Genomic DNA, 25,494 nt, shown 5'->3' on the forward strand with positions numbered 1-25,494 from the left:
GACCGGCACCGGGACAGGGACTGGGACCGGGACCAGGACCGGCAATGGGACAGGGACCAGTAATAGGATTAGGACTGGGACTGGGCCTGGGACCGGGTCTGGGACCGGGACCGACACCGGGACTGGGACGGGGACCAGGACCATAACCAGGACTGGGACTGGGACTGGAACTGGCACTGGAACTGGAACTGGAATCAGCAACAGAAGTAGGACCGGGACTGGGACTGGGACAGGGATCAGCACTGGAGCAGGACTGGAACCAGTACCAGTACTAGGACCAGCACTGGGACCAGTACTAGTACTAGGACCAGCACGGAGACCAGTACCAGTATTAGGACCAGCACTGGGACCTGTCCCAGCGCTGAAGCAGGACTGGGACCAGTACTAATACTAGGTCCAGTACTGGGACCAGTACCAGCACTGGAGCAGGACTGGCTGTGTGAAGCCCACCCGGTGGGGGACAGTGTCTGGGGGCTGCACTGTGGGGCTGGTGGGGGGGTCCCCAGTGAGAGTCAGATGCAGCCCCCCCCCCATGACCTCACATGACCCCGGGCAGAGCACACTGCCCCAGCGCATCCCAGTGTCTCCAGTACCAGGACTGGGATGGGGACTGGGACTGGGACTGGGATATGGGACCAGAAGCAGGACCGGAACTGGGACCGGGACCAGAACTGTCACCAGCACCAGCACTGGGACTGGGACAGGAACAGGGACTGGCACTGGGATTGGGACAGGGACTGGCACCAGGACAAGCAGTGGGACTGGGACCAGTAAAGGAACCGTGTCTGGGACCAGCAACGGGACTGGGTCTGGGACTGGTGATGGGACTGGGACCAGTAATGGGACTGGGACCGGCAATGGGACTGGGACTGGCAATGGGACTGGGACTGTCAATGGGACTGGGACCAGCAATGGGTCGGAGACCAGAACCAGGACCCAGAGCCAGGATCAGGACTGGGACCAGAACCGGGACTGGGTCCCAGCACTGGGACTGAATGCCAGACTGGTTGCAGCACTGGGACTGGGACCAGCACAGAGATTGGAGCCTGGCACCAGGCCAGGACCCGGCACCAGGCTGAAACTGGGGAAGGCACTGCGACCAGTACCAGTACCAGGACCAGCACTGGGACCAGTCCCAGCACTGGAGCAGGACTGGGACCAGTCCCAGCACTGGAGCAGGACTGGAGCCGTGTGGAGCCCACCCTGCTGAGGACCGTGTCTGGGGGCCGCACTGTGGTACCGGTGGGGGGGTCCCCAGCGTGGGTCAGATGCAGCCCCCCCCCATGACCCCACATGACCCCGGGCAGAGCACGCCGCCCCAGCGCATCCCAGTGCCCCCAGTTGCAGACACACAGCGGGTGCTGCGTCCCCCCCCGTTTGGCCCCCGGCCCCCCCCGGCCCCCCGGCGCTGCCGCCCAGGCGCAGCTGCTGTTTACGTTCCCGCGGCTGCTCCGCCGCCGGGGCTGGCACCGGCCCCCGCTCTGAGCTCCAGGGCTGGGCTGGGGGGGGGCGGGGACGGGGGGGGGGGGCCTAGGGTTGGGGGGGGGGGCCGGGAAGCGTTTCTGTGCCCCGGCCCCCCCTTGTGCTACTCATGAGCCCCTATCCGTGCCCCCACATTCACGAGCCCCCCCCACGTCCCGGGGGGGTTGTGGCCGGGCTCTTCTCATGGGGGGGGGGTATTGCAGCCGGGATGGGTGTGGGGGGGGCGTGATTGAGTCTGGGGGTGCCTTGGGGGCGTGGGGCAGTGGGGATGTGGGGAGGGGGCTCTGGGGGGCACGCGGGGCTGGAGGGGCCCGGGGCGGGGGCGGGGCTGGGGGGGGCCGCCCCGGGCGCTTCCCCCCCCCCCCTCCTGGACCCCCCCCCGTCCCGCTCGGGCCATTGGCTGCGGCCTCGCTCGCTCCTCCCCGGCCGGGCTCGGCTGTCACCGCGCAGCGCCGGCCCCGCCGCGTCCCGGCTCCGCTCCGCTCCGCACCGAGCCCAGCCGAGCCAACACCGGGCCGGGTCGAGCCGAGCCAGGGCAGAGCCGTGGGGAAGGGGTGGCCGGGGGGGGGGTTGGGGGACGCAGAGCGGAGCCGAGCCGAGCCGATCCGAGCCGGGCGGGGGAGGCGCGGTGATAAATCTCCCCCCGGGCCAGCCGCCTCCTTGCCTAAATAAGGCCGATGCTGCGCCCGCCGCGGCGCGCACGGAGCCGCTAGCGGGGAGACGGGGGGGGGGGGGGGGGGCGGGCGGGGCCGGTACCGGTACCGGCATCGGTACCAGCACCGGTAGCGGCGGCACCGGCACCGGCACCGGCACCGGCGGCGGGCGCGCCCCGTACCTGGCCATGGGCTAACGGCGGCGGGGAGCGGGGCGCGGGGAGCGGCCCCGGAGGGAGGGCCCGGCCTTAACCCCTGCGCGCCCGCACGGCCCCGCCCGCCGCCGCACCGAGCCGCACCGAGCCGTGCCGTGCCGTGCCGTGCCGTGCCGTGCCGTGCCGTGCCGTGCCGTGCCGTGCCGTGCGCGCCCCGCCGAGCCGGCCCGGCGGCGCCGTCCTTGGCTCAAGGGCACCGGGACCCCCCGCGGCTCGGGGCCGCCTCCCGCGCCCGCGGCCGCTGCCCCATGGGCCCGGCGCCATGCCGGTGCGGCGCGGCCACGTCGCCCCCCAGAACACCTTCCTGGACACCATCATCCGCAAGTTCGAGGGGCAGAGTGAGTGCGGGGGGGGGGGGCGCGGCCGGCCGGGGGGCGGCACCGGGACGGGGGGGGGATGGGGGAGTCGGGGGGATTGGGGGCTTCGTGTGGGGCTGGGGGGGGGTTATATCGAGGCTGGGGGGGTTTATGTTGGGGCTGGGGGGCTTTATGTTGGGGCTGGGGGGCTTTATGTTGGGGCTGGGGGGCTTTATATTGGGGCTGGGGGGCTTTATGTTGGGGCTGGGGGGCTTCATGTGAGTCTGGGGGGCTTTATGGGAGTCTCAGGGGCTTTTATGTTGGGGATAGGGGCTTCAGGCAGGGCTGGGGGGCCTTCGTGTGAGGCTGGGGGGGCTTTATATCGAGGCTGGGGGGGCTTTATGTTGGGGCTGGGGGGCTTTTATGTTGGGGCTGGGGGGCCTTTATGGTGGGGATAGGGGCTTCAGGTGGGGCTGGGGGGCTTTGTGTTGGGGCTGGGGGCTTCAGGTAAGGCTGGGGGGCCTTTATGTGAGGCTGGGGGCCTTTATATCGGGGCTGGGGGCTTTTATGTGAGACTGGAAGGCTTTCTGTTGGGGCTGGGGGGGGCTTTCTGTTGGGGCTGGGGGCCTTTGAGTTGGGGCTGGGGGCTTTGGTAAGGCTGGGGGGGGGATTGGTGAGGCCAGGCATTTTGGGTGAGGCTGAGGTTTGGTGAGGCTGGGGGCTTCTGGTGAGGCTGGGGGGGGGTGGGTGCCATGGGGCTCTGGGGCAGCTGGGGGGCACGTGCAAGAAGTCCATCTGGGGGGGCCCATGGGTGCTGGTGCCACGGTGGCCCCACAAGCACCCGTCCCCACGTCCATCCCCGGACAGGGCACCCAGGCAGGGGGGTGCAGGGGGGGCTGGGGGTGCCCAGGGTCCAGTCCCTGAGGTGGGGACGGGGACAGAGCATGGCCAGGACGGAGCCACAGCCACAGCTCGCGTGACATGGCCGGTGCTGGACCACGGCCTCCTCGACCCCCCCGGAGCAGGGGCCCTGCACCAGCATCACCCCGAGGGTTGTGGCCGGGGCCCTGCTGTCCCCGTTGGGGTCTCCGTGCTGCAGCCCTGGGCCCAGCTGTGGGGGCACTGCAGGGTGGCACGACGTGCCCTGGGGCACCGGGGTGGGCGCACGGGGCTGTGGCAGGGCCCCTGGTGCGGGCACGGGGCGGGGGGCCCCCGCTGCGACCGGTGCCCTTGGGGACAAGCAGGGCGCAGCCGCTGTGCGGTCCCGGGGGACGCTTCGGTTGCTGAGAGCCCAGGGTGGGGATGGACGGACGGATAAATGGATGGATGGACGGATAAATGGATGGATGGATGGACGGATGGATGGATGGATGGATGGACGGATGGATGGATGGATGGACGGACGGACGGATGGACGGGCAGATGGAGCGGGGCGCAGGGCCAGGGCTTCCACGGGCTTCACCTCCGCCTCCCCGCAGGCCGCAAGTTCATCATCGCCAACGCCCGGGTGGAGAACTGCGCCGTGATCTACTGCAACGATGGCTTCTGCGAGCTGTGCGGGTACACGCGGGCCGAGGTCATGCAGAAGCCCTGCACCTGCGACTTCCTGCACGGGCCCCGCACGCAGCGCAGCGCGGCCGCGCAGATCGCCCAGGCGCTGCTGGGCTCCGAGGAGCGCAAGGTGGAGATCTGCTTCTACCGCAAGGACGGTAGGGACCCCGCCACCGCGTCGCCCGTGGGCTGGGGGTGCCGGCTGGGGAGCGGGCGCGCGGGCACCCAGCGTGCCGCCGTGGGAGCCTCCCGGCGCGCTCCCCGGTGGAGATTTATGGTTATTTGTGCGGGCGTGAGGGCGGCCGTCCGTCACGGGCAGACAGACCCTTGAGTTAACGGCCTGCTGCTGCGGGCAGCTGCGCTGCGTCCATCCATCAGCCGTGCCAGGCCTCGCCGCGCCGTGGGTGGCGTGCGGTGCCAGCGCGGGGGGGAGCCGGCAGCCCCCGCCCCTCCCCGGTGATAGCGTGCCGGGGCCGGGCCGGGGGCTCGTCCTGCCCCACTGGTGCCAGCACGTCCCCTGCTGGGGTCCGCAGCCCTCCCAGCTCCCGTGGGTCTGAGCAGGGTCTGTGGGTGCTGTGGGGCAGCTGTGGGGCACGGTGCTGTAACCTGCCTGTAGGGGCTGCAAAGTGTATGGGGGGGGGGATCGGGGGTCCCTGTGCTGCCCAGGGAGGGGGGAGAGGGGGTGGAAGGGAGCTGTGTCTGGGGCTGTGGGGATGGAGCCCCCAGGGGCAGCCCCTCTCTGGTGCCCCACAGTACCCCACAGTGCCCCACAGCTGCCCCACAGCCAGGCCCAGCCAGCTCGGGGGCTGTTTGCTCTGAGCCTATGTCAGGCAGCACGGCCCCCCCTGCCCCCCTCCCCGTGGGCACTTTCCTTGCTGGGGTCCCCAGGCAGGCAGGGATGGTGCCAGTACTACCCATGGCACGAGGGCTGTGCTGCATCCCCCGAGCCCGGTGCTCCCAGTCCTGGGGGTGCCCGTCCCTCATTTCGGGGCCCCTGCTGCCCCACGGCGTGGTGGCTCCGTGGAGAGGGGCTCGCTCCCCCCATCCCTGTGTCCCCGCGGTGCTCTGGGGCCGGGTGCAGTGGGGCTGCCCCTGGAGGAGCCGGTCCCTGCGCCAGGTGTCCCTGCTCTCTCCGGCAGCTGCCTGCGGCGCTCGGCACCCGGCCCCGGTTCCGGCGCGCAGAGTAAACAAAGCTGGCTCCCAGCTGCCGGCCCTGCCGCCGAGACACCACGTGCAGCCCGCGGCCCCGCTCTGCGCCGCCGCCCGCAGCACAAGGGCACGGGGCACGAGGGCACAGGGGCATGAGGACACAAGGGCACAAGGGCACAAGGGCACGAGGGCACAAGGGCACGAGGGCACGGGTCCTTGCACTGCAGCCCCCACCTCCCGCTCCCTCCTCCCGTGCACATCCCCTGGGAGGAGCAGGAGCGAGGCTGCCTTGGCTCGTGGCTCGGCTGCGTGTCCCCAGGGCTCTCGCTGCCTGTCTGGGGGCCTGGCTGCAGCTCTTGGGCTGTCCCAGTGCGGCCGCATCCTGGTTCTGTTGCAGCCCCCGGCGTGGAGCTGAGCTCCAGCCCAACACGCAGCCGCTGGCGCATCCGTGCCAGGCACAGCCCGGGGCACCGTGGCTTGGACGGGCACAGCTGCTGCCTGCGCACTTTGGACCCGCGCGCAGGGTGCTCGGGGTGGCCGGGGCGCAGGCAGCACGTGGCTGCTTCCTCCCGCAGCCGGCACGCGCCGAGTCCTCGTTAGCCCTCTGCTAATTGGCCCTGCCCGTCACCCGCTGCCGGGCATGTGCTGAGCAGATGGGGAGGCCCCGGGTCCCAGCCGCTGCCTGCTGCCGTGGGGCTTTCCCTGCCCCGTGCCGCAGGGCCATGGGCAGGTGGTGCTGTGCCGTGCCGTGCCGTATGGTGCTGTGCCGTGCCGTGCCGTGCTGTGCCGTGCCATATGGTGCTGTGCCGTGCCGTGCCATGCTGTTCCATGCCATGCCGTGCCGTGCCATGCCGTGCCGTATGGTGCTCGGTGGCAGCAGGGCCGTCTGGCTGCAGGGCCGCCCTGCTGACAGCAGTGTATGCTTCGTGTCTCCGGTCACGGGGCTCTGGGCAGCGTCAGCACAGCTGGGGCAGACAGGCTGAGTGAGGGGGGGGATGCGGCCCTCGGGGGGGACACAGCCCTCGAGGGGGGGGCCTGGGCTGTGCACCCTGCGGTGCCAAAGGGGCCGGTGCCGTGCTGCACAAAGCCTGCCCTGTGCCGGTGGCACCACGCGGTGCTGGGGCAGCACAATGCTCGCAGGTGGGGTGGGGTGGGGTGCTGTGCTTGTGAACCCCCCCAGGAGTAGGGAGAGGGCGGCTGCATGGTCTGTGCACCCGGTGGGGGGGCTGGGGGGACCACCCCTGGTCACTGCCACTCTGGGGCTGTGTCCCCATGGAGCCCATGGGGCTGAGCAATCCCCACCCGGCCAAGGAGGGGGCACCAGAGGCTGCCCCCCCACGGGGCCATGCTCCCCACGGGGCCATGCACCCCTGCAGCACTGTGGGGGTCCTGGCACCCCACAGCCCCCCCCCTCCCCGCCATGTGCTGCCATAGGGCCGTGGGGAGCAGCGGTGCCCCTGCCCCTTGCTGTGCCTGGGGCTGCCGGGGGGGGCCGGGTGGGGGCCCCCCGGGCGTGCGGCGGGTGCCGGGTCGGCTGGCGCTGCGGCAGGGCTGCGTCCCCGGGGAGTGCGGTGTTTCCGAGGGGATATTTATAGCCAGAGGCAGCGGCAGTGCCTGCAGAGGGGGAGCTGCTCCCTTTAACCCTTCCCTGCCTCCCCGCGCTGCAGGAGCCCCCCGTGACCCCCCCCTGGCAGCCCCCTCCCCGTGGTGGCAGCGGGGGGACCGCAGGGTGCAGGCGCCCACAGCTTGTGGGGTGGCCGGGGGGGTCCTGGCCCCGTGCCCAGCCCCGATGCCCCACCAGGTCGGGGGCACCCACACCACCTGGCTGCTGGCCCCAGCCTCGCGTGGCCCCGTGCCGTGGCACCGCACGGTGACATCCCCACGAGGGTCTGCTGCAGGGGGCCTGCCTGGCGGAGCCCACCGGGGCTGGGGAGCGGCCGGAGAGATCATCCCAGACCCAAAAATGACCAAACCCAGCAGCGCAGCGTGTCGGGGCCCTCGGGCTGTCAGTGGCTGCATTTTCCCTCTCCCCTCAGCCCTGCTGAACGCTTCACCTGGCGCTGCCGCGTGCCAGCACCGCGCCGTGCCCCCTGCTCAGCCCCATGCTGCAGCCCCAGCAGGATGCGAGCGGTGCCTGGGGGGGTCCCACACCCCGCTCCCACCCCGTCCCCCTTGCCCCGCCGTGCTCTGCTGCCTCGGCGGGGCCCGGCTGCTCCCGCAGTGCTGCTGAGCGCCGCAGCTCCCCGCGCCTGAGCGATGTTTGCAGAGCCCAGGCGGGGACGCGGGAAGGTCGCGGCCGCCGCAGGGGAGCACGGCGGGGACAGCCGGCGGGACGGGCAGCCGCGGCGAGGAGCGAGGTCAGGGCCAGGCTGTGCCGGAGCAGAGACCCCCCCGGTGCCGTCGCCGCTGCCGGTGGCGTTTCGGGTCACCGAGGGCTGGGCCTGGCCCCCGGCGGGTCCCTGGAACGCGTGTGAGGGTTGAGGCTGTGCCAGGATCGGGCCCTCGGTGCTGCCTGCCAGGTGCCAGCGGGTGATCCTGGCACACGGCCCCCCCGTGCTGCTGGGGCTTCCCCGTCGCGGGCAGCTCGGCTGCTTCGACCCCAGTGCATCCCAGTGCAGCACTGGGGGCTCCCAGTGGGTTCGTGCGTGGGGGCACACGGTGACGTCTCCGGGGTGCCCCCACACCTAGGTGCGCCCACAACACTGCGGGGTGGGCGCATGGGGGCCGTGTGGGGTGCAGGGGGCAGGGGGCTGCGTGCTGTGCCGGGGGGCACCCCCATGGCCGTGGGGTGCTCAGGGGGGAGCGGTGCAGAGGGGAGGGCGCACGGGGGGGGTGCGGTTTGGGTGCAGGGTGCGGGATGCGCGGCTCGGTACGGGGGGGGCACGGCGGGGGGTGCCCGGTGCCGCCGCCCGGTGGCCAAGGCGAGCAGCGCATCCCCGGGCCGGAGCGGGGCTGGGGGGGCTTTGGGGCGCACGGAAAGGGGGGGACACAGGGTGGGGGGGTGAGGGTGCGGGGAGGGACCGCGGGGTGCGCCTGGGCTTGGAGTGCGCCGGGACCTGGGGTGCGCCCCGGGGTCGGGGGGGGGGATTGGGTTTTGGGGTGCAGGGCGGGAGGGGAGGGGGCTCCCTGGGTGTGCAGGGTAACGGGGGGGGCGGTTGGGGTGCAGGGCGCACCCCGAGCAGTGCGGGGGATCGTGGGGGGGGGGGCTGAGCCCTGCGAGGGGTGCGGGGCCCCTCGGCCCCCCCAGTCCTGCTGCGGGGGGGGTGGCACCGGGCGGGGGGGTCTCTCCTGGGCCGGGCCCCCCCAGGGCTCCGGGGAACAACCGGCGGGGGGGGGGCACGGCCGGGACAGGGGCCGAGGGGAGCTGGCGAGGCGTGGGGCTGGGGGGGCGATGCTGGGTGGGGGCGATCCGGGCCGGGCTCTGCGCAGCCCCCGGCCCCTGCTCCCAGCACCGGGCTCCCCCCGGGACCCCCGCGCCCACCGGGGGTCCTCGGGGCCCGGCCCCCCCCAGCCGGCTGCCCCCGCGCCCCCTTCCCGTAGCGCCCCCGCAGCCCCGGGTCGGGATCGGTGGCTTGGGATGGACGCGGGGGGGGGCGAGGACACGGGACGGGGGTGGGGGGGACACGGAGCGGGTGGGAGGGGGGGGGCACGCGGGGAGCGGACCCGGGGGGGCGGACACGGCGCAGGGTGGATGCGGGGCGGGATGGACACGGGGGTGGACACGGGGTTGGGGGGGGGAAGGATCCGGGCGGGATGGACACGGGGGGGTGGCCACGGGTGGGGGGGGGCCGCGGGTGTCCCCGGCCCGTCCCGAGGCGCAGCGGCCGCTGGCCGCAGCCATATTTAGGCATAAAACCGGCGCCGGGTGCGGTGCCAAGGCCGCAGCCCCTGCAGCCGGGCCGGGGGGGGCGCGCACCCCAGTGCCGGGGGGGCCGGGGCCCGGCCCCCGCCCCCGCCCGCGGGACCCCCCCCGCCCGCCGCCCGGTGAGCTTCGCGCGGCGCCGGGGGCTCCGGGGGGCCCGGGGGGTCGGGGAATGGGAGGGGGGGGGACACACCGCGGAGAGGGGGGGGGGGATGCGGGGGCCCCGTCCCGTGCCGTGGCCGCGGGGATGAGCCGGGATTAGGGCATCCCGCGGCGGGGGGGGCGCCGGTGGAGCGCCGGGGCCGCGCTGCTAATCCGCCCCCCCCCCCCCGCTCCGCGCCCACGGGGGCGTCCGGGGCCGCGCCCCCACCCGCGGGGGCCCCACGCGGGGCCGGGATTCCCCCCCCCCCCGGGGCTGGGGCTCCCCGGTGCAGGATGCCGGGCGTGCTGCCAGCGGGGGGGGGCGGGGGTGGCGTGGGGCCACGGGGGGGACTGCGGGGCCACAGGGGGGGGGACTGCGGGGCCCGGCCCCTCCCCGACCTCCCCGCTGTGTCCTGCAGCGGGCAGCAGGAACAGGGAGGGAAGGGGGAGTTGCAGAGACCCCCCCCCTAAAAGATGCCGGGGGAGGGTCGGCCCCCAGCGGAGCCCCGTGGGTGGGGGACGCGGCCCCAGCCCGGTGCGGGAGAGGTCACCCCGGGCTGCCCCCCCCGGCCCCCCCCGTGCCCGCACGGCCGAGTTCACAGCTGCAGGAGCAGGATTAACGCCGCAGCTGGCACAGCGCTGAGCGGCTTAGGGCGGCCGGCCGGGGGCAGCGGGGGGCAGCCCCAGCCCCCCTGGGGCCTCTGGGGGGGCCGAGTGCCGTTCCCACCCCGCCATCGGCTCCCCCCGGCGAGGCCGTGCCGATGGGCCCCAGGGGTCCCTCTGTGCCCCCGCCGTGCCTCAGTTTCCCCTGGTGGCGGTGGCAGCCCGCAGGTCCCTGAGCCCCGCTCCCCGCAGGCAGCTGCTTCCTGTGCCTGGTGGACGTGGTGCCGGTGAAGAACGAGGATGGGGCCGTCATCATGTTCATCCTCAACTTCGAGGTGTGATGGAGAAGGAGCGCCCGGGCTCGCCCGACGCCGACACCAACCACTGGGTCACCCCCGCCAGCTGGTTCCCTGCAGGTGGGGCGCCCCGACCCCGACGCACCCACCGCGGCCGAGCTCCTTGGCCGGGCCCTGGAGGGTCTGGGGGGGTCGCCCCTCATCACCCCCCCTTCCTCCGGCCAGGGCGCAGCAAGTCCTTCAGGCTGAAGCTGCCGGCGCTGCTGGCGCTGACGGCCAGCAAGCAGTCCCTGCCCCAGGAGCCCCCCGATGCCGTCATCGTGGACTTCTCCAAGCACAGCAGCGAGTCGGCGCCCGAGGAGGCCACGTCCTCCCTGGAGAACAGCTGCCTGGGCTGCTCCCAGCCCGAGGACCAGAAGGCGCTGATGGACCCCGAGGAGGGCGATGGGCGCCCGGAGCCGCCCGTCACCCAGTCCTCGCCCCGCGCCGAGCGCCTGCACCTGCACGCCGCCTTCTCCAACTGCAGCCTGGCGCGGAGCCGCTCGCGGGAGAGCTGCCACAGCGTCCGCCGCGCCTCCTCCGTCGACGACATCGAGACCATGAAGGGGCGAGGGCGACAAGCGCTGCCACAACCGGCACGCCACCGCGGGGGCCAGCATGCACCGTGGCTCCAGCACCGGTACGTGGGCTCCCGGCGCGTCCCGGTGGCCGTGGTGCTGGGGGTGCGGGGTGGGTGCTGCCGGAGGGCTGCCCCGCGCCTCCCTGCCCTGCAACTTCAGGAGGGGAGGGTTCAGGCCCCCCACGCAGGCAGCATGTGGCCCTGGGGTGAAGTCATTAGGGCTGGCAGCTCGTTAGGGTGCTGGCACGCAGGTAGCCGGGCAGCTGCCAGCAACGGGTGCCGCCGGCGGCTCGTTAGCGGCGCGGGGCGCTGGGCACCCGTCACTGTCAGGCTGGGCATTGCTGTAATGCGCCGCGCTGCCGGCATCGCCGGTGCATGTGGGGCAGCCGTGCCTCGCCCTGCGCAGCGTCCAGCCCCCGTTTGGCTCCCTTGTCCAGCGCCCTTCTGGCCCTCGTTGCCATCAGTGCCTGGCTCCAGCCCCGGTGCCGGTGTCCTGCCCGCTGGTGTGGCCGCTCCGTCACCACCTGGTGTGACCCCCGGCCCTGTTAATCCTCTTAGCGACAAAGGGAGGGGGGATGGCAATTGCCTTGTTAAGCCCCCGCGCCCGCTAAGCGCATTAGGGAGGGGGGAAATAATTACATTAACAGTAAATGATACCAAGCTGTCGGTCCCCGTCCCGCCGCGCCTGCTGGCAGCTCCCTGCCTGCCCTGAGCATGGCTCCCCGCTCCCCTCACCCCGCTGGGGACCCTGGGGGTGGTGGTGGGGGTCAGAGGGGGTCCCATGCAGCGGCAGCAGCCCATGCTGATGGTGCCCCCCCCGGCCAGGGGCCATGAACAACATCCGCAGCACCCTGCTGAACTCCACCTCTGACTCGGACCTGATGCGCTACCGGGCGATCAGCAAGATCCCCCAGATCACCCTCAACTTCGTGGACTTCAAGGCGGACGCCTTCCTGGCCGCCCCGTCCAGCGAGAAGGAGATCATCGCCCCCACCAAGCTGAAGGACCGCACGCACAACGTCACCGAGAAGGTCACCCAGGTGAGCCCAGCGGCCGGGGGTGGCTGGATGGACGGTGGTGTTTTGGGCATGGTCTCATCCAGGAGGGTGCTCTGCACTGCAGCAGGGTGGTGCTGGAGCGTGCAGGTGATGCTGGAGTGTGAATGGAGATGCTGGAGATAGTGCTGGTGCTGGAGTTGATGGTGATGCTGGAGCTCACAGGACAATGCTGGAGCTCACAGCGAGTTGCCCGGGGGTGCTCTGCACTGCAGGGTGGTGCTGGACCCTGCAGGGTGGTGCTGGACCCTGCAGGATGGTGCTCAGGACAAGGCTGGGGCCCTGGAGGGGCTGCATCCTGCATGGGCTGGGGCTGCTGTGAGGCGTGAGGTGCCACTGGGTGCCCGTATGGCTGCTGTCCCCCACCCATGGGACCAGGCTGTCCCCCCAAGCCCCTCAGGGGCTGCGGGCTGCACTGCACTCCCCACAGCAGGGCTGGGGCGGCAGGGCTGGGGTCACCCATGGGGGTTGGCCCCCTTCCCCAGCAGGGAGACCGATGTGGGTGCTGCCCCATGGGTGGGGGCATCCCCTGCAGGTCCTGACCCTGCTCCCACCCGGGTGGGCGCAAGGCCCAGCAGCAAGCCCCAGCCCTGGCCCACTGCTGGAGTGGGCTGCGTGACAGCCGTGTGTGGCACGGCACGGCCCTGCAGCTCCTGCACCGTGCTGTGCTGTGCCGTGCCATGCCACACCATGCCATGCCGTGCCGTGCTGTGCCATGCCAAACCATGCCATGCTGTGCCGTGCTGTGCCATGCCACACCATGCTGTGCCATGCCACACCATGCCGCACCGTGCCGTGCCATGCCATGCCACACCACACTGCACCGTGCTGTGCCATGCCACACCATGCCACGCCATGCCGTGCTGCACCATGCCATGCCATGCCACACCGTGCTGTGCCATGCCGTGCCGTGCCGTGCCACGCCACGCTGCACCGTGCTGCCTGCTCCCTGTTCTCTGGCCGTGACTCTTTGGCCCGTGCTGGGCCCCTGCCCTGCGCTGGCACTGCGGGCTAATCCTTCGCACGTTGTGTAACTGCCATCTGGCTGCGGGGAGCAGGCGGCTGCTGCTGCTTAATTACACCCTGAGCCCAGCTCCCACTAATGAAGTTAAAGCTGCCGGCTTGATGCGCCGGGGCCGGTGGGCTCGGGGGACCTGCTGTGCTCGCCCTGCCTGCCAGGGGCCGGGGGCTCGGGGAGGGGCCCGGCGGGGTGGGAGCTCCCAGGCACATCTGCCCCGTGCCGCCTGCGTGCGCTCGGGGTCCCTCGGTGGCCTGGCCCCCCCGGCTGCGTGCCCGCGCCTCGCGCCTGCTGGCCCACGTGAGGGGCGGTTTGGGAACCCCCCCCCCAGCCTGGGAGCTCCCAGCCCTGCTGTCGGGGCTGCTCCTGGGCCCCCCCTCGCTGTGACACGGAGTGGCTGTGGGGTCCTGCAGAGCCCCCGGGGGGGGTCCATGGTCCCAGGGGCCGCACGGTGCCAGTGCTCGGCCCCCACCCCCTGCCCCTGCAGCGCCGGCCTTCCCTGCTCCTCTCCAGTGCGCTAACGAGCAACGCATCCTGATTGCCTTTGCTGTGTAATTAATTACGATGCCATGGCGGCTGCCGCTGCTGCTGTGCTGCCTGCCCAAGCCACGCTAATCCCCTCCTGCCACCAGCTGCCATCACCAGGCGGTGCTGGACGGATGGACGGACGGACACGACCCCCCTTGCTGGGTTGGCGCAGCCCCCCTGCAGCAGGGTGGAGAGCTCGGCCGTGCCCCGCTGGGCTCTGGGGCAGGAGCAGACGCTGTGCCTGGGGGTGGGGATGGGGTTGGGGCACACCAAGCACCACTGCTGGGCTGCGGGGTGCGTGCTGGGGATCCCCCAGGATGGAGGTGGATGGGGGTGCTGGGGGTGCCGGGGACACGGGGCACAGGCCTGGCTCAGCGGGGCAGATGCTGTGGGTTTGGAAGCTGAGGCTAAGGCGAGCCTGTCCCCGAGCAGCCGTAGCTCTGGCACGGTGAGCTGCTGGGTGGGGGCCAGGGGGGGCCGGGGCTTCCAGGCAGCGGCACCGTGAATCATCCGCAGTGACGGCATCCAAACAAGCCCGCGCTGCCCGCCGCACGCTCCCGCAGCTCCCGTCAAGGTCACTGAGCTCCTGGGCCTGCTGGCCACCCTGTCTGGCCGTGCTGTGCCCGCCCGGTGGGGGACACAACCCAGGGACAGGGACAGGGACAGGGACAGGGGCTGCGGCTGGCACGGGGCGTTGTGGCTGGGGGGCACGAGGCCCTCCTGCAGCGCAGGGAGCACCGGAGGTGCCGGGGATGGAGGCTGCAGGGTGCCGGTGGCTCACGGCAGATTGGGGACCCCCCTGACCCATCCTGGTGGGGACCCTGCCCGTGGGGTGCAGGCTGGGGCTGGGGCTGGGCGCTGCTGGCTGCAGGACGGGGCTGGTTTGGGGCGCGCTGTGCCGTGGAGGGCTCGGTGGCCGTGCCCAGCTGCCCAGCTGAGGGCTGGGGGGGATGAGCAGCACCTGGGGCTGGGAGCACGTGGGGGCGGCCGTCCCGCTGCGGGGTGTCGTGAGGGCAGGAGCACTGGGAACGCAGAGCGGGGTCGCGCTGGCAGGGCTGGGAGGCAGCCAGGGACAGCGGGAGCCAGCGGAGCTGTGAATCAGCCTGCGGCAGCTGAGGAGCCCTGCGGGCAGCTTGGGCCCTTCTCCATCCCCAGCCCTGTCCCTGCTTCCTTCCCTGGGTGCCCCCCATCCCCATCCCCATCCCCATCCCATCCCATCCCCATCCCCATCCCATCCCATCCCCATCCCATCCCCATCCCCATCCCATCCCCATCCCCATCCCATCCCCATCCCCATCCCATCCCATCCCCATCCCCATCCCATCCCCATCCCCATCCCATCCCATCCCATCCCATCCCATCCCATCCCATCCCATCCCATCCCATCCCCATCCCCATCCCATCCCATCCCCATCCCATCCCCATCCCCATCCCATCCCCATCCCCATCCCATCCCATCCCCATCCCATCCCCACCCCATCCCCATCCCATCCCCATCCCCATCCCATCCCCATCCCCATCCCATCCCCATCCCAACCCATCCCCATCCCCATCCCATCCCCATCCCATCCCCATCCCATCCCCATCCCCTCCATCCCCGTTCCCTGGCACACGGAGCTGTGCCCACCTCACACCGGGCTCCCTATCTGGGGGGTCCCGAGGACCGTGGGACACCCGTGGCTGGGGACGCGCGGGAGGGGCTCGTGACCCCGCGAGTGGGGAGCCCCCTCTCCGCCCCCCCCCCCCCCCGTGCCTCAGTTTCCCGGGGGTGTTCCTGGTCCCTCCCCGGAGCGTGACGGGCACCGCGGGGAGTGGCGGCGGCGGGCGGGGGGGGCGGCGGCTGCCGGGCTGGGAGCGAGCCCCGGCGGGGGCGGGGGCGGGGGCCGGGGGGGGGTAGGGGGGGGGGGCCGGGCCGCCCCGCTCCATCTGCCGCCCGCCGCGGCAGCTCCGCGCCCGCAGCCGCGCAGGGCAGCGCCGGGCTCCGCGGCAGCAGCTCCGGGATGCGGGGCCCCGGGGGGGGCGGCCGGCGGCTCCCCCCGCCCGGCAGCGCGGCGCTGAGCGCGGCCATGGCCCCGGGCAGGCGCGACAGCGGCGACCGCCCCGACGGCGACCGAAAGAGCGCCCGCGTCCGCCGCGCCGTCCGCATCTCCAGCCTGGTGGCACAGGAGGTGGGTGCGGGGGGAGTCGGGGGGAAAGACCGGGACCTCGGGAGGGGGGGCTTCCCGGCGCCGTACCCCGCCCGCAGCCGCGCTCGCCCCGACGACAGCGTCCCCAAGGCATTGCCCTGCGCTGCGCCGGCTGCAGCCCCCCCGCGGGATGCCGAAGACCCCCCCCCTCTCCCGGACCCCGGTGCTGGGGTGCCCTGGGTGCCCCGGAGCCGTTCCGTGTGCGGGGCTGCAGCCGGCCCGGGGCGAGCCGGCTGATGAGCCGGGATGGAAAGGATGGGGCTGGGGGCGGGCTGCCCGCGGACCCCCCCCGGCGCTGAGCTCTGGGGCGGGGGGATCCCGAGTGCCGGGGGGCGGCGGTGCCGGAGAGCCCCAAGCGGCGGGGGGCACCACATCGGGCTGGGCTGGGCTCGGTGGGGCTGCGAGCGGGGGCTGTGGGGACACGGCCCCCCCCCAAGGAGATCCCTCGCCCAACCGGTGCCACCCCAGCCCCTTGTGGGGTCGGGGTTGTGGCCACGGTGAGGGATGGGGCAGTGCCAGGTGTTTGGGGTGGCTGTGGTGTCCCCAGAGCACGTTCCCTGGTCCCCCCCGTCGGGTGTTCCGTGGTGCGGTGGCGCACGCTGCGTGGCCGAGGTGCCGGGGCTGCTCCGTGTCTGCGTCAGCGGGTGGGGGGTTCGGCTGCTGGGGGCTCGCACCGCCCCGTGGGGACGTCACCCCCGTCACGGGGCTCGCCGTCCCACCCCGCCACCGGTGCCTGTGCTGCTGCATTGCTGTCGGCGGCGGGAGAGGGCAGCGCCTCGAGGCCCGCGGTGGCACCCGTCCCGCTCGCCCATGTCGGTGGGTGCGCAGGGCACCGCGCCGCTGCCGCAGCTGAACGCGGTGAGTGCCGGATGGGCCTCGGGGGGTCCCCAGCACCGGAGTGCTTGTGGTGGGTGCCGTGAGTCCGTGCGGTGTGTTTGGGGTCGGCTGTGCAGGTGCCTTGCTGCTGGACGGTGTCTGCTGGCGGAGAGGTGCGTTGGGTGACCCCCACACCGGGCACCTCTGAGGGTGACGGCACCGGGTGGCCGTGGCGGCGTTGGGCGGCTGTGCTGGCGTTGGCCGTGGTGGATGTGGGGTGCCTTTGTCACTGTGGCGTTGGGTTTTGGTGTGAGTCCTGCCGTCGGGTGCCTCAGAGCACGCCGAGTGTCGCCGTCGCACTGGTGCTGCGGTGCCGTGGCTGTGGGGTGGCTCTGGCAGTGCCACAGCCATCGGGGACCTGCGTGGGTTTGGGCAGCCGAGCTTTGGTGTTTGTTGGGCATCACAGAGGGCGTGGGGAATCATCAGCGCTGGTGCAAGGGTACCTGGGCAGGTGCCAGGTGCCTGATTTGGGGCAGGCGATGGGGTCTGTGGCACGGCGAGACCAGGTGGGCTCTGCGACTCCATCCCCAAGAGCTTGGGGACGCCGGGTGCCTGCCTCACCCCAGCGCTGGGTGTCCGCGCTGCGGCCGTTTCCCTGCGGGTGCCTGGAGCCACCGCAAGCACTGCTATCAGCTGACGGGTCGGCGTGTGCCGGTGCCCCCGAAGCCACCAGCTCGTGGGCTGGGCGCGGGTGCCACCCACGCGCCGGGTGACAGCGGCCGCAGGGTGGCCGCGGGCTGCGGGGTCGGGGTATTTGTGGCAGCGAGGGGGCTGAGCCCCGTGGGCGCGGGTGTCTGGGTCGCGGCAGGTGCCGCGCCGGGCGCCTCCGGCTGTGCAGGCTGGGTGTCAGGTGCCTGTGTCACAGCAGGTGTCGGGCGTACGTGTCACCACGAGCGAGAGGTGCCGGTGACTGCACGCCTGTGAGCGTGAGGTGACGCGTGCCTGCGCCAGGGCGGGTGTACGTGTCACCGGGTGCCGGCACTGCCGGGTATCTGTGTCACCGTGACTGATGGGTGTTGTGTCGCCGGGAGTCTCGAGGGAGCGCGTTCCTGCTGTGTGCCGGCGTCACCCGCACGCTGCCGGTGCACGGGTTGCGGTGTCCGGGTCCGCTGCCGCACCCGGTGAGCACCCACGGTGGGCATGGGTGCGCCTGGGTGCTGGGCACCCGCTGGGCTGTGCCATTTGGGGACGGTGCTCTTGTTATATGTGGGCCCCCTGTGCCACGCTTGGGGTCCTGGCGTGTGCTGGGAATGGGGCAGGGGGATGGGGGTGCCGGGGCTGCCTCCTTGAACTGCTGAGGGGTCCGGGGGGGCCCCGTGTGGCACCGGGCCGTGACGGTGCCACATTTGGGGAGGGGGTGTCCGCAGGGGGTGTCCGCAGGGGGTGTCCGAAGGGGGTGTCCGCAGGGGGTGTCTGCGCTGCAGCTCTGGGGCAGGGGGTGTCCCACGGGGCCGACACCTCTCTGCTCTCCCGTCCTGTTATGGCCCGGTTTGAGCAGCACAGAGGGGCCGTGGGACGGGGCCGTGGTACTGGGGTGTCCCCGCACCCCCCTCCCCGCGTGTCCCCGCGGTCCCCATGACCCCGCGTGCCCTCGTGGCCCCGTGCCCCCGCGTGCCCCCGCGGTGCCGTCACCCCCATACCGCGGTGCCCCCCGTGCCCGCAGCGGCCCCCAAGCCCCCAGGTAGGGGCGTGCGGTCGCCCCCTCCCTCCCCCCCCCCCACTCCAGGCGCGTGCCGCGCGCGGCCCCGTCCCCCGCTCCGTCACGCGGCGTCTCGCGGGGACGCGCGCGGTGCCAGCGGGAAATCCCCGCGCGTGGGCGGCGGCGGTGACTCAGGGCTGCCCGCGGCTGCCGAGCCCACGCGTGTCCCCCCCCCCGCCCCACGAGGGTCCCCCCCGCGGCCCCGGGGCCGGCCCCGCCGCCGCCTCCTGGGGCCTCCCCGAGGCCACCCGCGGCCGGCGGCGCTCCGGGGGTGGGGGGCGCGCAGCGAGGGGGCGCGGCGGCGGCACCCCCGTACCGGAGGGGTTAACGGGCGGGGGGCGGGCGCTGGGGGGGGGGGGGGGGCAGCGGGGCAGGCTGGGTAGGATTTCCGCCCCAATAATTCCCCGCTCCGCCGGGGGGGCTCCCGGCCGCGCCCCGCCGCCGCCGTCCCACGCCGGGGGGCACCGGGCGATGGGCGCGGGGCCGGCGCGGGGGGGTGGGGGCCGTCGCCCCCCGAGCCCCCCGGGCTGAGCGGCGGGGGCGCGCGCCATGGGCTCGGCCCCGCGCCCCGGGAGGCCGTGAGGATGCTGGCGTCGCTCCTGCAGCTGCTGCGGGACTTCTCGGGCCCCCCCGGCGCCGCCCCCCCGGCCCGAGCAGGCCCCATGCCCGACGCCTCGCCCTGCGGCACCTGCCTCGGCCTCGGCCTCGGCCTCGATGGCGCGGGGCAGCGCCAGGAGCAGAAGGTACCGGCCGCTGCCCCCCCCCCGCGCACCGGGACCGCTGGGGGATGCCCGGAGGGGAGCGGGGGGTGCCGGGGGCGAGGGCAAGCGCCGGGCGCCGCGACCACCCCGGGGCGCCCCTGCCTGGGGGGCTGGGGACCACGCGCTGGCACCCCCACTCGTGGCACGGCCCCCACGGAGCGGGGAGGAACACGCGGGGGGGGGGACGGGGATGGGGCGCCCGGGCAGGGGTCGCGCCGCGGGGCGCGGGATCCTCGCTCCCGGGGGGGCTGCGCTCGGGGGCGTGCAGCTGCGGGGCCGGTGCGGTGCCCAGCGGGGCTGTGCCCGTGCCCATGCCCCCCCCGGCGCAGCGCCCCGCTCCCCCCGGTGCGCCCGCTCCCCTATTTATAGCCCCTGCGCCCGCAGCTGATCCCGCCGCGGACGGATGGGCGCAGCTGCCGGGCACGGCCGTGCCACCCGGGGCCCTGCTCGGGGTGCATGCGGCTTGGGGGGGGGTCCCCGCTACCCACCCCGAGTTGCCGGGGTCGTCGGGTGCTGCCGGAGCCCCCCCATGAGCGGGGTGAGCAGGGGGCCGCTGCGTGTCCCCGCTGTGTGCGTGGCCTCATTGCGGTGGGAAGGCGAGAATCGCCCGCTCCTGCCCCATTTCTGTGCCCGCGCCTCCGCCAGCCAGGGGTGCTGCTGCCCCCACGCATCCCCCCCCACAGTGCTGGGGGCTGGGGGGGGCTCAGCCACGGGGGGGGGGGGGCTGGGGCAGGATGAGCGGGGCCCTGCGGGGTGCAGGAGGACAAGGGGGGTGCGGGGAGGTGCCTGCGACAGCCGAGGTAGCGCCTGCGGGGGCCGGGCCCCCCCCGCATGGAAATGTCCCCTGGGCGCCTTTGCATTCGCGCCCTCATTTCCATGGGGCCCGGCTGCCGCACCCGGGGCTGGCGCTGCCCGAGGAGGGGTGGGGGGGGAGGGGGAGCCCTGCCAAGGTTGGGGGCTGGGAGGGCTCTGCTGCTCCCCATCCCAGCCCAGTGCATCCCAGTGCACCCCACTGTGAGCACCCTCACACCCCCCTGCACCCCACTGCTCCCCCCAGCACCCCACTGCTCCCCCCAGCACCCCACTGTCCCCCACACCATCCCCTGCACCCCATTGCTCCCTCTGCACCCCACAACACCCCCCTGCACCCCACTGCTCCCCCCTGCACCCCGCTGTCCCCCACACCATCCCCTGCACCCCACAACACCCCCCTGCACCCTGCTGCCCCCACCGCTGCCCCCTGCACCCACTCGCGTCCCGTTGCACCCAGTGCAGCTCCTGCACCCCTCGCACCCGGCACGGCACACGGCCAGGAGCAGCCTGGTGCTGCAGTGCCTGGGGGCGGCCGGGGCTCGGTGTCCCCACGCCGGTGCCCAGCGGGGTGCAGGGACAGCCCGGGTGCCTGTGCTGTGTGCCGGGGGGGCCGGGGGGGGCTCGTTCCCCGCCGGAGCAGGTGGGAGCTGAGCCCCTGCCGCCTGCCCAGGTGCTGTCGCTGGGCGCCGACGTCCTCCCCGAGTACAAGCTGCAGGCGCCGCGCATCCACAAATGGACCATCCTGCACTACAGCCCCTTCAAGGCGGTGTGGGACTGGCTCATCCTGCTGCTGGTCATCTACACGGCCATCTTCACGCCCTACTCGGCCGCCTTCCTGCTCAACGACCAGGAGGAGGCCCAGCGGCACAACTGTGGCTACTCCTGCAGCCCCCTCAACGTGGTCGACCTGATCGTGGACATCATGTTCATCATCGACATCCTCATCAACTTCCGCACCACCTACGTCAACTCCAACGAGGAGGTGGTGAGCCACCCCGCCAAGATCGCCATCCACTACTTCAAGGGCTGGTTCCTCATCGACATGGTGGCCGCCATCCCCTTCGACCTGCTCATCTTCGGCTCCGGCTCTGAGGAGGTACGGGGACGGGGACGGGGATGGGGATGGAAAATGGGGGTTGGAACGGGGATGGGGATGGGGATGGGGATGGGAACAGGTGGACAGGGACCAGCCCAGGTTTCCTGTGCAGGGAATGAGGTTGGGGTCTGCGTGTCAGGGCTCCTGTGGGGGTCCCCAGCGCGCTCAGTGCCCCCCTTGCAGACCACCACCCTGATCGGGCTGCTGAAGACGGCGCGGCTGCTGCGCCTGGTGCGGGTGGCCCGCAAGCTGGACCGGTACTCGGAGTACGGGGCGGCCGTGCTCTTCCTGCTGATGTGCACCTTCGCCCTCATCGCCCACTGGCTGGCCTGCATCTGGTACGCCATCGGCAACGTGGAGGGGCAGCGCATCGGCTGGCTGCACTCGCTGGGCGACCAGATCGGCAAGCCCCTGAACGACAGCAACCCCCTGTACGGCCCCACCATCAAGGACAAGTACGTCACGGCGCTCTACTTCACCTTCAGCAGCCTGACCAGCGTCGGCTTCGGCAACGTCTCGCCCAACACCAACTCCGAGAAGATCTTCTCCATCTGCGTCATGCTCATCGGCTGTGAGTGCGGCCGCCGCGGGTCTGGGGGCACGGGGGGGGGAGAGCGCACAGCTGTGCGTGTGTGTGAGCGTGTGCGAGTGACAGCGTGCCCGAGAGTGTGAGCAGGCGTGTGTGTGCGTGGGCACGTGTGAGCATGGATGGGCACACGTGGATGTGAGCGTACATACGTGTGATGGAACATGTGAGTGGACGCGTGTGTGTACACGACAGCGTGGATGTGTGTGGTAGAGCGTGTGTGTGAGCAGATCTGTGTGAGTGTGCCTGTGTGTGCATGTTGTGTGTGTGCCCCAGAACACACGCGTGAGCATGCACGTATGTGTGTGAGCACGTGTGAGTGTGTGAGCACGCGTGTCTGACCGCGCGTGGATGGCTGTGAGCACCCCTGCGTTGAGCACGCGCTTGCCAGCAGCCCAGCTCCGCGTGCGTGGGTCCCACCGTGCGGAGCTGTGGGCGTGCGAGCGGGGGCGTTTGCAGGGCGGGGGGCGGCCGTGCCCCTGCGGGTGCAAAGAGCTTCTGCAGGCACCGACGCTGCTCACGCGCGTGTGAGTCTTTGTCTGTGCGCGCCCGTGTGCGGGGTGCCCGAGGCGAGTTCTCACAGAGGTCCCCACACACGGGGAGAGGGGGCTGCAGGGGGGGCTCCGGGGCACCGCTCACCGCCAGCCCCCCCCCTCTTGCTGCCCCGGGGGGCTGGGGCCGCCCTCACCCCCGCCTCGCCGTGCCGCAGCCCTGATGTACGCCAGCATCTTCGGGAACGTCTCGGCCATCATCCAGCGCCTGTACTCGGGCACGGCGCGCTACCACACCCAGATGCTGCGCGTCCGCGAGTTCATCCGCTTCCACCAGATCCCCAACCCGCTGCGGCAGCGCCTGGAGGAGTACTTCCAGCACGCCTGGTCCTACACCAACGGCATCGACATGAACGCGGTGAGCGCCGTGCCGTGCCGTGCCGTGCCGTGCCGTGCCACCGCGCACCGCCTTGTGCCGTGCCGTGCCAGTCCCTGTGGTGGTCCCGGAGACAGAGCCAACACAGTCCCGTGTCCCCGCAGGTGCTGAAGGGCTTCCCCGAGTGCCTGCAGGCCGACATCTGCCTGCACCTGAACCGCAGCCTGCTGCAGAACTGCAAGCCCTTCAAGGGGGCCACCAAGGGCTGCCTGCGCGCCCTGGCCATGAAGTTCAAGACGACGCACGCGCCCCCCGGGGACACCCTGGTGCACGCCGGGGACGTGCTCACCGCGCTCTACTTCATCTCCCGGGGCTCCATTGAGATCCTGCGTGGGGACGTGGTGGTGGCCATCCTGGGTGAGCCCCCGGGCTGAGGACGGGTACGGGGACGTGCCCCGGGGTGCCGGGTCCCCATCCTCGCCGCCCCGGGCTGAACCCCGCTGCCTCCCTCCCTCCCCCCCCAAGGGAAGAACGACATTTTCGGGGAGCCGCTGAACCTGTACGCGCGGCCGGGGAAGTCCAACGCGGACGTGCGGGCGCTCACCTACTGCGACCTGCACAAGATCCACCGCGAGGACCTGCTGGAGGTGCTGGACATGTACCCCGAGTTCTCCGACCACTTCTGGTCCAGCCTGGAGATCACCTTCAACCTGCGTGATGTGAGGGGCGGGGGGGGGGGGGGGCACTGGGATGGGGGGCGCTCACCCGGCTGAGCTGGGCTGGGCTGGGGGGGCAGCACGGGGGTGCTCGGGGTGGGGACAGGGATAGGGCACGGCCACCGTGGGGCTGACGGGGATAAGGCACTGCCGCATGCTCCCCTCCCCACAATCTCCTCTACCCCCATCCCGGGGGGGGGCTCCTGGCACCTGCCCCCTCCTCAGCCGCCCCTCGCCCCGCAGACCAACATGATCCCCGGCTCCCCGGGCAGCGACGAGCTGGACAGCGGCTTCAACCGCCTGCGCAAGCGCAAGCTCTCCTTCCGCCGGCGCACGGAGAAAGGTACGGGGAGGCCGTGGGGGGGCTGGAAAACGGGGAGCCCAGTGGGTGGGGGGGAATTCCGAGGGGCTGCCATGACCCAGGGCCTGTCCCCCCCCCCCCTCCCGATCCCCACAGACGCGGACACCGCCGGGGAGCTGCGGAGCGGGCAGAAGGCGCTGCGGCTGGGCAGGAGCTGCCAGGCACCGGGGGCGCCGCGGGGGCCGGCCGAGTGGGACCCCTGCCACTCCAGCTCGCCCTCCAGCTCGCCCTCCAGCGATGAGGACGAGCACCCCGCGCCCACCCCGGGGGCCGCCGCGCTCTCCCCTTTCCACAGCCCCCGCCCGGGGGGTGAAGCCCCCGCGCCCCCCCGACGCCGAGGAGCGCAAGGGCAGCGATATGTGCAACCCCCTCTCAGGTGGGGACGGCGCTCGGGGGTGGTGGGGGGGGGCTCACCGCTTCTCCCCCTCCCTGCTGAAACCCCTCTGGCATCTCCCACACCCTCCACCCCGTGCCCTGCATCACCCTGCCCCTTCCTCTGCTTCCTCATGCCCCCCCATCCTCCGAGAACCCTCTGCGTGGTGCTGACGGTTGTGCCCCGCCACCAGGAGCCTTCTCGGGGGTGTCCAACATCTTCAGCTTCTGGGGGGAGAGCCGGGGGCGGCAGTACCAGGAGCTGCCTCGCTGCACCATCCCGGCACACGCCGCCCTCAGCATCCCGCTGCCCTCCATGAGCCGCCGGCAGCGCTCCGAGGTGGAGACGCGGCTCGATCTCCTCCAGAAGCAGCTCAATAGGTACCGGGGGGGTGGGAGGGGGGCCGGGGGGGCAGCGAGCACTGCCCTGCTCACAGCACGGGGAGCCCCCACGCACCCCCTGACGCGTGTCTGTGCAGGCTGGAGACGCGGATGGCGGCGGACATCAGCTCCATCATGCAGCTGCTGCAGCGCCAGGCCGCGCTCGTGCCCCCCGCCTACAGCACGGTCTCGTCCCCGCATCAGCCGCCGGGCCCCCCCCCGTGCCCGCTGCAGCCCGTCCTCCCCATCACCCCCATCCAGCCGCTCTCTCAGGTGAGCACCCGCCGGACCCCACAGCCCCCCAGAGTGTGGGGCAGACCCTGGGGTCCTGCTGGCAGGGTCCCCTGCTGAGCCCCCCCACTTTGGGGCTTTCCTTCTGCCCCATCCTCCAGCCCCACGGTGAGCTGGGGACATGGCTGAGCCCCCAGCTTTGGGGCAGCCCCTCTGCTGTGCCCAATTTCCCATCCTCCAGCCCCACAGGGAGCTGGGGGTACTGCTGAGCCCCCCCCCCCCCCCAGTTTGGGGCAGCCCCCTCTCCATTGCTCCAGCCCCCAATCCTCCCACATGGTGAGCTGGGGGGGGTCACAAGCCCCCCACCTTTGGGGCTGCCCCTCTCCTGTGCCCCATCCTCCACCCCCAGGGTGAAGTGAGGACACGGATAACCCCCCAGGCGGGGCGCAACCCCCCTCCTTTACCCCCTTTTCCCCCCCCAGGACGAGTTTGGGTCACAGCCGACCCCCGGAGGGGGGGCGCATCCCCTCTCCTCTCCCCTCGCTCACTCTGTCCGCCCTCTCTCCCGCAGGTTCCCAGCTTCCCGGTGCCGCTGGAGCTGCGGCGGGGCCCGGCCCCCCCCGAGCCGCCCCCCCCCGACGTGGTGCTGCTGCTGGAGCCCTCGGCCGCCCCCCGCCGCCGCTCGCTGCCCGGACAGCTGCCGCCGCCGCCGGGCGCTCAGCCCCTGCATAGACACTGCTCCGACCCCGGCAGTTAGTCGGCGGGGGGGGGGACGGGGCCGGGACCCCCAGCGACGGACGCGGGACCCCCGTCCCAGGACGCTGGGGCCGCCGGGGCTTCGCGGCTGCCGTCCCCACGGACAATTTTTGGGGAGGGGGCCGGGTGGGCGCCCACGTTAGCTGGCCTAACCCGGGGCCGGCCCCCGCCGTGCCGGCGGCTTCCAGGGCTCGGCTGGCAGGACTGGGGGCGCGGGCTGCTCCTCGCCCTTCCTCCTCCTCCTCCTCCTCCTCCTCCTCCTCCTCCTGCCCCCCGTAGGCGCAGCCCCCCCGCCTCCTCTCCTCCCCCGGACCCCGCCGGGCCG

At 72.8% G+C, this 25,494-nt stretch overlaps 1 protein-coding gene across 1 annotated transcript; it reads left to right on the forward strand.

Moving 5' to 3' along the window:
* Positions 1-2,443: 2,443 nt before the first annotated feature.
* KCNH2 (potassium voltage-gated channel subfamily H member 2) lies at positions 2,444-25,179 on the forward strand. Its single transcript, XM_084306720.1, is given in 18 exon segments — positions 2,444-2,688; positions 4,125-4,355; positions 10,205-10,285; positions 10,288-10,368; positions 10,474-10,853; positions 10,855-10,927; positions 11,693-11,907; positions 20,474-20,899; positions 21,083-21,470; positions 22,195-22,394; positions 22,517-22,769; positions 22,878-23,071; positions 23,312-23,411; positions 23,526-23,727; positions 23,729-23,805; positions 23,996-24,182; positions 24,281-24,455; positions 24,985-25,179. Coding segments are annotated over 18 exon segments (3,525 nt in total). The 5' UTR covers positions 2,444-2,612; the 3' UTR covers positions 25,171-25,179.
* The last annotated feature ends 315 nt before the right edge of the window (positions 25,180-25,494 follow it).

Source organism: Netta rufina (genome assembly GCF_964035555.1).
Source record: "Netta rufina genome assembly, chromosome: 2".
NCBI classification, from domain to species: Eukaryota; Metazoa; Chordata; class Aves; order Anseriformes; family Anatidae; genus Netta; species Netta rufina.